General features: G+C 39.7%; 1 protein-coding gene across 3 annotated transcripts in view; it reads right to left on the bottom strand.

The window, feature by feature from the left end:
• Positions 1-3,652: 3,652 nt before the first annotated feature.
• Positions 3,653-10,332, bottom strand: part of col8a2 (collagen, type VIII, alpha 2) — a 65,451-nt gene continuing 58,771 nt past the window's right edge. For all 3 annotated transcript variants that reach the window (XM_061740980.1, XM_061740978.1, XM_061740979.1), the window contains exon 3: positions 3,653-8,920. In XM_061740980.1, coding sequence (XP_061596964.1) covers positions 7,017-8,920 — 1,904 coding nt within the window. In that variant the 3' untranslated portion in view covers positions 3,653-7,016. The remainder of the gene's footprint in view (positions 8,921-10,332) is intronic.

Genomic DNA, 10,332 nt, shown 5'->3' with positions numbered 1-10,332 from the left:
TTATTAAACCAAAAATGAATGAATAAAGTGCAAAACTCTGTAAAATAAGTTGAAAAAAAGTTTTAAAAAATATAATAAAATATAAAGTTTTATCTCTGAAAAAAAAAATCAGCAAATCAGCACTTGCAAACATACAGTAAGTTATATTTCCAATTAAATAAAACAAGACATTTTCTAATTAAACTAAACTGGGTCTTTGCATGCTAAATAATAATGCAACCCATGAAGGAGGTAGAGGTGTGTAATGTCAGTCATTACATTTGCTGTTCACATTTGCAAGTTTTTTGCAAGGAACACAAGCTGGTCTACCGCATCTGGCTTGAGGGATGCCCGGTGGCATGTTACAACGCCCCCTCCTACACTAAAGAGCCTCTCCCATGGGGCACTTGTCGCAGGTATTGAGAGGTATTTCCATCAATCATTAATATGGTATCAATCATTAATATGTGTGCAGACAAGGTTAAAAAAAAAAAAAGTGAAAAATCGATTTTACGATTTTAACGTTTTAACATCGTTCTAATTACATAATCGCGATTACGATTTAAAATCGATTAATCGAACAGCCCTAGTTCAAATACGTCCATAAACAATATTTAACCAGTGTTACCAACTTAGCGACTTTGTCGCTAGATTTAGCGACTTTTCAGACCCCTATAGCGACTTTTTTTTTTTTCAAAAAAGCGACTAGCGACAAATCTAGCGACTTTTTCTAGTGTTATTGGAGACTTATCTGGTGTTTTGGAAACAATGTTCAATTCGGCCTCTCGTCCGCCGCTGAGCTCCGCTCTGCGCCGAGCGCACATAAATGAATGGGTAAAGCCTGATTTATGGTTTCGCGTTAAATCGACGCAGAGACAGTGTGTGTGTGTGTGGAGGCCGAGGAATCTGTAAAATACAATTAACCTGAATTAGGGCCAAACTAGTTATCATTTTCTTTGCCACTGACAGCTTTTTTCTGTTGTCTGTTTTTGGTCCATTTAGATTGTTAATGTTGTCAAGTTACAACAGTCTATACAAAAAAAATGTTAAACATGTTATTGTTGTTTCAAATTATGTTCATGGTTTACTGTGACTTGTTGTAGGCTCCTACAGGTAAGTGGAGTATTAAGTTATAAACGAAAACTAAACAAACCCCCCTAAAAAAAAAAAAAAAAAAACTATGAAAAAAAAAAAACTTAAGTAACTCTGCCAGAGTGTGTCTTTTGGGTCACTTTGCCGGTCCCAAGCCCGGATAAAGGAGGAGGGTTGGTTGGTTGTAGAGCTAGCAATTTCACCCTACATAACAATCTTTTGATTAAATTTGCGGTTATAACATTTAACAATACAGGACAAAACTGATGTGTGTAATGTGGATCTAGACAAAGCATTAAAATCATTAAATGTTGTTAATGTTGAAATTATTTTTGTACATTTGTAGTTTCTAAACATATTTAGGGTGTTTTTTACTCACTTTTGTCTCTCCCAAGACGTTATTCCTCTCTCCTACAGCGTCTATTACAGTTATATGCAAATGGACAATTATGCAAATTAGGCGATGACGTCATTTAGCGACTTCTAGCGACTTTTGGGACAGCCAATAGCGACTTTCCTTACTGAGGAGTTGGCAACACTGTATTTAACGCGTTGACGCGACGACATGTTGTTAAATTCAACCACTTTTACAGTCGGATAAACAGTGACCCTGTAAACTGGTGAGGAGTTTTGGGGTCGTTTTTTTTATGTATCATTACTAGGGTTGCCAACTCCTTGTAAAATAAATAATGGGGACCTCATCGGCAGGGACGGCCAACTCGATTGCCTTCACTCTTCCTGGCGTGGTGAATTTTTTTAGCCCCTTTGTGAGTGAAACGATTTTTTAACTATTTGACTCAAACCTGAATTGAATTAGATGCATATTTCTGAATGCCATGAACACATAGAAAACAAATTATTATCCACTTTAATACAAAATAACAAAATGAACTGAATAAAATACGTTTTTTTCTTAAACAGAAACCTGTCCTGCTTAACTTAAAATTATATATATTTATACAAAACAATAGAAAGAAAGTAGAACATCCATTCTGTAATAGTGCACATTTTTAGTGTAAATGACAAAAGTGCAATAACAGAAAGTCTGTAGAAAACTTGTAAACATATTTGTGCCTCAAAGGCCATGACTGTAGGCTACAGTTGTAAATAGAAAACAATAACTTATGAACTCGACAGCTCAATGCCATTTTCCATTGGCATTTTATGACTATTTTTTGACTCTCACAGTAATACGGGATAAAGTGCGTCCCTTTTCAGCTCAATACGGGACTTTAGTTTATAAATACGGGACGATTCCGTTTTTCAAGGGACGGTTGGCAACCCTAAAACTGAAGAGAATGGGATCTGAACTATCACATAGCCCATTATATTAACTGTTGTTGAGGCGGACATCATTGTAAAAACAGTTTTACAATGGTGACTGCCTGGCACTTTGTACCAAGACGTTATTTACACAAAAAAGAACAATTTTCGTAGATTTTACAAATATGGAAAACGCCTAAACACATTAATTTAGACATGCTGTAGGCCTACTGAAACTTTAGTCTTGAGGGTTGTATTTTAATATTCTGACTTATTTTCATTTACACGATTTTTCTCTTCGGTTTGTCTCAGTCAACACTTTCATCGACGTGAATTCGAGCAGCAGATCATTTCTATAAAAAGCACGGCTATGCACGTCGAAGCGGTTTAACGAGATGGCTGGTTTTACCGGGACTCCGCAAACGCAACACGGAGGGTCGCACGTCAGTAAGACGTAAGAAGAATCCGGGTGAGTGATGACAGCTCACCACGATGACGATAGTTCCAGAAATTTAGAACATATCATCCAAGGATGATATGTTCCATATCATCCTTAAGGATATGTCTCAAGGATGATATGCTGTAATCCTTACCCTTATCATCCTTAAGGATGTTATGGTATAATCCCTTAACATATCCTTAAAAATGATATGTTCTAATGATTTCTATTATTTTAAATATAGATCTTGTGCCATGTTCTCACCCAATCACAATTCAAGTAGCTTCAGGTGTGCTTATTATAGTTTATGGAGATTCTAGAGACCCACGCCTGGTCGACCCACTTCTTTTGTTTAAGAAAATAAATAAATACATAAAAAAGGTTTATACATTTACTTTACTTGCAATGCTCTATTTAGTATTAGCGCACATAATGCACTTTTCAATATCAAAGCAAATCCCTCAGACCAAAGACGCATATAGTTTACCTCAACTGAACTTCTGATCACCTGAACTGACAAATGTCGATAAAATGTAAAGTTTTCTGGCAGATCAGGCCATACACTGCATAATTAAGATCAGACCGATCTTCCAAACGCATAAGAGGCTTTATATACCGTTTTGCCTTTAGTGCTACATCTCCCTCTAGTGTCAATCTCGTTACCTGCAAGACCGTTCCAAACTAAATCAGTTATGTATCAAATTAGAACCTGAAGAAGAAGAAAGAAGAAGAAGAAAAGGGACTATTGTTCAATTTAGGTTCTCAGTAGATGTTGATAGGAAAATATACAGCAGTGACTGATGAATTTATTCTAGATATTTTGCATTTACTTTATTATACAGTCAAACTCTGTGTAGAAATTGAGGACTGACACCAGTATACAAGAAAGTTTTTTTATTGATGTGATATCAATACAATCAAGTACTGCAGATTTTGTATAAGCAGACAAACATTTTCAATCAAAAGGAGTGCATTTCATACCCAAATTCTATTGCAGAGTGCACGCAGTAGCCATATATGACCCAAAAAAACAAAACAAAACTATACTCTGATACATTGTACATGACAAAAATACAAAATAAGAGTCCACAAATAATCCTTCACAAACAACTCTAGAAAGCTAACTACATATTGTAAATGCTCAATGCTATTAAACACCATTTATATGTTCAAGGCTTCGGTGGTCGGTTTAGGCATCCCCATTAAATTATCATAAATGTATAAATACATCTTCATTAATTTCATGTGCAAATGGGAATGGCAGTTTGTGTTAACTGAAGCTAAAACAAACAAATATCCCTTAAGAACCGAAGCAAGGTTTTTGTGATTTTTTTTTTTTTTTTTTTAACAAAGAAAAACAGGAAACAGCTCAAAGTAATTATTTATGATTGGTATGATACATGGATCTTACTGACACTTGTTAAATGATTTGCACATAAGGCAAACTCAGCAAGCAAGTGACATTGTCTATGAAAACAAAAAGCAGAGGGGAATAAGCACATGTAAATCTCATCAACCATATTTTCAAAATTAGAAGTTGACAAAAAAAAGGCAATAGACAGTACATAATAAGCCTTGGAATGCCGCATACTCTCACATAATAATACATTTACATAGCAGTTGTAGGTGTGTTCACGTTATCATATAAAGAGGGTAAGAGTTAAGTGCATTACATAGATGTAAAATACTGATTAGGCCTAATCCTTGCACAGTTTCGCAAAAACAACTTAAAGAGCTGGAGTTTAGTGACACAGCAATGTAGTAATAAATTGGCCAAACAGTATACATTCGTTCTGATTGCAAAGGTCAACATATTCAGCACTATCCTCCTGTGCACCGACAGCCCTCCATCATGGTGTAAGGTAGATGTAGTTCAGTGTAGAAAACATTTGGGTGCCATAAGTTAAAGAAAAGTTTCGTCTGAGCGGAAACAGGCAAAGGCACAGACAGTCACATCATCTTATTATTTCATCACAACAGTTTTTCCAACTACAACAAATTTTGTACACTTCATAGTATGTCTTCTTTGTTCTTTTCTCGGTTTGATTATTGGACATTATTCCATTTATGAATTTGCAACAAAGCCATAAACGCCATCTTTTCAACATCATCTCCATAATGCCAATTCATTTGTTACTATTTCTCATGTCACACTTATCGTCTATTTGCGTAACTCGTTCTTTCGTTGCAAATGCACGATTCAAGCATTGTGAACTGACCGTCTCGTGAGGATGTTGCGAAGCACAAATGAGGCCAAAATATTCAGGTGGGTGAAATGTAAAGCTTCCTTGCCTGACAGGACCATAAGCTTTTACTAAGGTTTCATAACTCCGTTCAAGTTTATCATTATCTTTGCTGAAGTATTCATGGCCTGAATGCCAAAAGGACAGCATGACTCAGCCCCATACAAACACAAGCGCACACACACACATATAGACACAAAGAGACACAGAAGGTTACACCTGTAGAACATAAAAGCACAGCCCACGCAGAGTGTATCTTTAATACTTCATCCAACGGAAATGAGTAAATAAACAGCTCTTTACCTCTGACCTGCCACCTCTCCCAGAAATCTGCCAGGGGCTTGTTAATTGTTATGCAAACTGTATTTCGCAACCTACGGGCCTCAGTCAGTCCCTTTGCTTATTCCTAAAGGTGCATTTCACTTCTAAATGTATTCCTGGACATGGTTCAGTTCTGAAACATCCTGTCTTTGTAGCCACAGCTTTTCAATTAAAATAAACAAATTGGGATGGGGGGTGGGTTGTTTTTTTTTTTTTTTTTTTTGTCTTGACATAATGGTTTGGAAATGAACAGAAAGTCATTTCATTCAGGATTACAACTAATGTGGGGCACTGGATAGCTCTGTCAGGTTGAGCGGGCGCCATTTACAGAGGCTGTTGCCCTCATGCAAGCCACTAGAGCCAAAAAAAAAAATGCTTTTAGTTGCCAAGCAAAGGGTTAGGCATTCATGCCTTGGCAAGGAGTGTGTGTTTTATTTGTTATTAATGGCAATGAACCTTTTCTCACATAGTAATTTAGATTAAAGTTATCACTAGCACTCAGTGATGTGGATACCTGCAGCATGTTCATGTGGCATGCACTGCAAATGGGCGGAATTAAATCACTATATGAGAAACAGGTTGTTGATCCAACTTCACAGGTGTTTTTACAATCCTTATCAGCTTCCTTTCAGAATCTACTCTGTGCCGTGTAAACATTGACAGAAGACATACGTCATTTTAATTCATCCTGAAGTATAAGGCGTAAGGTATCATCTCTGTATGACAGTGCTGATCCGCTTTAAAAGGGCAATATAGATCCAATAATCTAAATAGTAAATACTGTTAGGTTAAATCAGTATCCAATATCAAATTTGTTGGATTGAAAGTTCAAGAAATTAGAAGAATAGACATGTATTATTTAAAATAGCTGGATTTTAAATATAGAAAGGAACTAAGAATCAGCACCCAAACCGGTGCATGAACTAACTAAAGGTCAAAATATCTATCTTCCTCTTAATGAAAAATACACACAAAAAAATAATTAATAACTTTAATGTAGCAGTTGTTTCGCATACCCAAAAAGGGGTCATAACACTAAGAAAGCACCAATTGTCTTGTTTTTCTACGGTGTAAGTGTTCTGTATTTCCTATGTTTATGGTAGGATTGCCATTCATGGTTTAAATAACACGCATTAGACGTGACTGCAGCCAGGGAACCAATCACCGCCCCAAGGTTTGGTGATGTCGTCCTAATCTCAGAGCACGAGGGCAGGATGTGCAGTCACATGGGAAGGTCTGTTACTAGCACATTACAAAGTAAGGCACTTAATAGTCTGAGTCCAATACACAACAACAACGATGATGACAAGGAGCAAATAATAATAATAATAAAATTATGACAATTTAATAATTAAAATAATATAGGCTAAAAAAAAAAAAATCCACCAACATAAAATACAACCCAAAACATACATTTGAAGGACACTGAAATAAAGAACACAGTATGAATACCCACCCCCTGCTTTTTAAACTTTCGTTGTTTCATTCACAAAGTTTCTTATGGTTTAGTTTTTTGTTTGTTTGTTTGTTTGTTTCTTTCACTGTTGTTGAGGGTGAACCAGACATGGTATTGGCAATATTATTGAGACATTTTGGGGTTTTGTGTTTCTGCAGGTGTCTTAGGTTTGGGGCTGCTCTGAGGTGCTAATATAGGAACATGTTTAAAGGAAAGGACAGGGTTATGTAGGACAGAGCAAGAATCCTGAGAAGGAGGAGTGGATATACTCTGTCGAATAAAGACCATTTGCCTGATCTGAGGGCATTTGGACGAATACCTGGTCACCCTCCTTCAAATCTAGCACAGCGCTACCAGATGCTTGGTCCATATAACCTTTCTTGTATTCATCATAGGTATAAGTGGCTGGTACGTTGTTCTTGTACAACGCCACCCAGAGGCTAGTTCCCTTTACATGCATGTGGTATGCAAAGTAGTAGACACCTGATAAAGGAGCGGTGAAGATGCCAGTAGAAGGGCTGTAGGCGTTTTGCCCATTGTAAAGGGTCCTATCAAATTTGATTGGCATGCCAGAAGGAGGGAATGGTGTGGTGAGAATGGCTGTGAAGGCTGGGGCTAGAGAGGCCGAGAGTGGAACCTGACTGTATACAGGTCCTTTCCTGTCCCCTGGTACTTCCTCCCCACCCAAACCTGTATCCGTTGCTCCTGCAACAACTGTTTGGCCATTTCCTGGAGGTCCAGGGGGTCCAGGAAGACCTGGTTGGCCAGGGTTACCGTTGAGCCCAGATGGGCCTGGTTTCCCTGGAGGACCTTGTGGACCTATTGCTCCCTTATCACCCAATTTACCCAGCCCCGGAGGGCCTGGAAGTCCAGGTTCACCCCTTGTGCCAGGTACACCTTGAGGACCCATGGGACCCATTGGTCCCTGAAGACCAGGAATGCCAGACTGACCCCTGGGGCCAGGAGACCCTAAAAACCCTGACTCTCCTTTAGGTCCTGGGGCACCTGTCATTCCTGAATTTCCAGGTATGCCAGAACTTCCTGGCTCACCTTTGGGTCCGGGTTTACCAATAAGACCATTAGGTCCAGGGAATCCTTTTTCCCCATTGATACCAGGTTTTCCAGAGGGTCCAATTTGTCCTTGGTCGCCTCTAAGGCCAGGCAGTCCTGGAGGGCCCTGTGGCCCTTTTTCTCCCCTCTGCCCTGGCATTCCATGTTTTCCTGGTAGTCCCATTGGACCCTGAAGTCCTGATGATCCTGGTTGTCCATCAAGACCTTGTCCCCCAACTGGGCCTATCAATCCTTGCTCTCCTTTGTCTCCTGGGAGACCAGGAAATCCACTATGACCCTTTTCTCCTTTTTGCCCACTTAAACCAGGTTTTCCATAACCAGGAGTCCCAGGAAGTCCAGGATTTCCTCTGAGCCCAGGTTCACCTTTTGGGCCAAGTATACCTGGTGTCCCTGGAAGTCCATCTAAACCAGGCTTCCCAATCACACCCGGCCCCGGGAGACCTTGTGGACCTGGTCCCCCAGCCTCGCCTGGTTCTCCTCGATCCCCTGGTAGTCCGTGATCACCTTTAAGACCAGGCTGTCCAGGCAAACCTCTTAGTCCTGGTTTGCCAATACCTGGAAGACCAGGTTGTCCTGTATTGCCTTTCTCTCCTGGAGTACCAACCATACCTGGTATTCCTGGCTTTCCATTTCCATTCTCACCCTTATGTCCACGGTCACCTGGTTGGCCAGGACTACCCTTTATTCCCTGGTCACCACGAGTCCCAGTGGGACCTCTCATACCTGGAAGCCCAGGTTTCCCATTTAGAGAGATCCCAGCTGGACCAGGAAGGCCAGGCTGCCCAGCAAGTCCACGGGGACCTGGTTCACCACGAGGTCCAACCTCGCCCGTAAATCCTGGGTTTCCCTTTGGCCCATTCTTTCCTGGGAGACCTGGAAGTCCAGGCTTACCCATTCCTGGTAATCCAGAAGGCCCCCGGGGGCCTGGCTGTCCATTGAGACCTGGGTTCCCCAGTCCAGGTTTTCCTGGTATTCCAGGTGTCCCAGGGGGGCCTCTTGGTCCAGGTTTCCCTTGGGGGCCTGGTTCTCCCTTCACTTCCATCATGGGTGGCATATCTAGAAAAACAAAAAGAGAAAAACCATCAATTTGTTAGCATAATAATGTGTCCAAGAAATTAACAAAAATCCTTCAAACTCCTTGGGGTCAAAGTGAAAAGTGAAAAAAACAAAATATGCTATTTCTTTTACTCCAATAACTGTATTGTACTAAAGTTTTCTTAGTTATCACAATTATCAGATTACATTTGTTCATATTAACTTTGACAAAAAGCAGACAATAGAATATGTATGTAGTGGCAATTTCCCCTTGTTTAACAGTTCCTTTTCAAAATGTTCCATTCTTGCCACTAGATGTACAGCGCAAGTTGTCATGATCTTTATGAAGACCCAAAAGATAGAATGTCCAGTCAATCCTCGCAGGTTTTCTTGTATTTGTATTCATATATTGTAGAAAAGGTTCAACAGAGCAGTTTTTGTCTGTCTAGGAATTCCCACAACCATAATTAAGTGATAATTTTCTTAATGACATCATCAGTCTATTGCATTGTTGAATAGGATTTTTCATGGCAGCATTGCTTCAGTTCATTGAGTTCTACTGGATTTGTTTGTGCACAGATGTTCCATATCTCAGAGTCGTACCATGTTCATTTAATAGGCAAGAGGTTGGAACTGTGCCACACCTTGATCTTTTCCAAGTTCAGGAATTCTAGTTCGCTTATATCTTTGTCTTACGTCACAATCCTATTTCGGCCAATCTTTAGCTTTTGGAGAGAAAGCATCCCATTTGCCTCTAGATTATTTTGATATTCAGAGGACCATATGGTCCATCCAGCTCCTAGCTCTTGTGACTGCAAACAAGTCCTCATCATTACCCCTTGATGTTCTTTTTAGAACATGGCAACCCTTCAATCAAAACATACTTTTTCAGTCATTTTCAAAATGTGGTGTTATGGTCTATAACATTTTACATTCTCAGTGAGGCCTTTAGGGCCTGTAAAGAGACTCTTGGGTGTTTGTGTTTTTCGCTGACCATTGCATGGCCTGAGCTTGGGGTAACTCTGCTGACACGCCCACCCCTGTGAATAATGGCAACTGTCTTGAATGCTTTCCAAGTGGGAACGGTGTTTATCACTGTAGGACATTAGAGACCAAACAGTTTGGAGATTGATTTGCCTTTTCAGATCATTGTGCAGCAGTCATGGCTTCTCTAATTATTGCTCCATCCATTGCTGATCTCTTTCTCTCTTTGTATTAGTTTAAGACACATCTGAATGCCTTTCAGTCGATGAAAACCAAGTGTACATGTGGTCCAGGCAAACTGCCAAAACACCAACTCTTATAGAGGTCTGCACAGTGGATTGGGATCAGGTCATCAAGGCCTGTTGATTAGTAGCCCCCCGCTTGTTTGTAAATGCACTTTGACCCACTATAATCAGAGGATTTTTGTTTTATTAATGTTGGTGTTTTCA

Source organism: Cololabis saira, chromosome 15 (assembly GCF_033807715.1).
Source record: "Cololabis saira isolate AMF1-May2022 chromosome 15, fColSai1.1, whole genome shotgun sequence".
In the NCBI taxonomy this organism is placed as follows: domain Eukaryota; kingdom Metazoa; phylum Chordata; class Actinopteri; order Beloniformes; family Belonidae; genus Cololabis; species Cololabis saira.
Note: the sequence above shows the minus strand (reverse complement) of the source record. Positions and strands in the feature narration are given on the sequence as shown.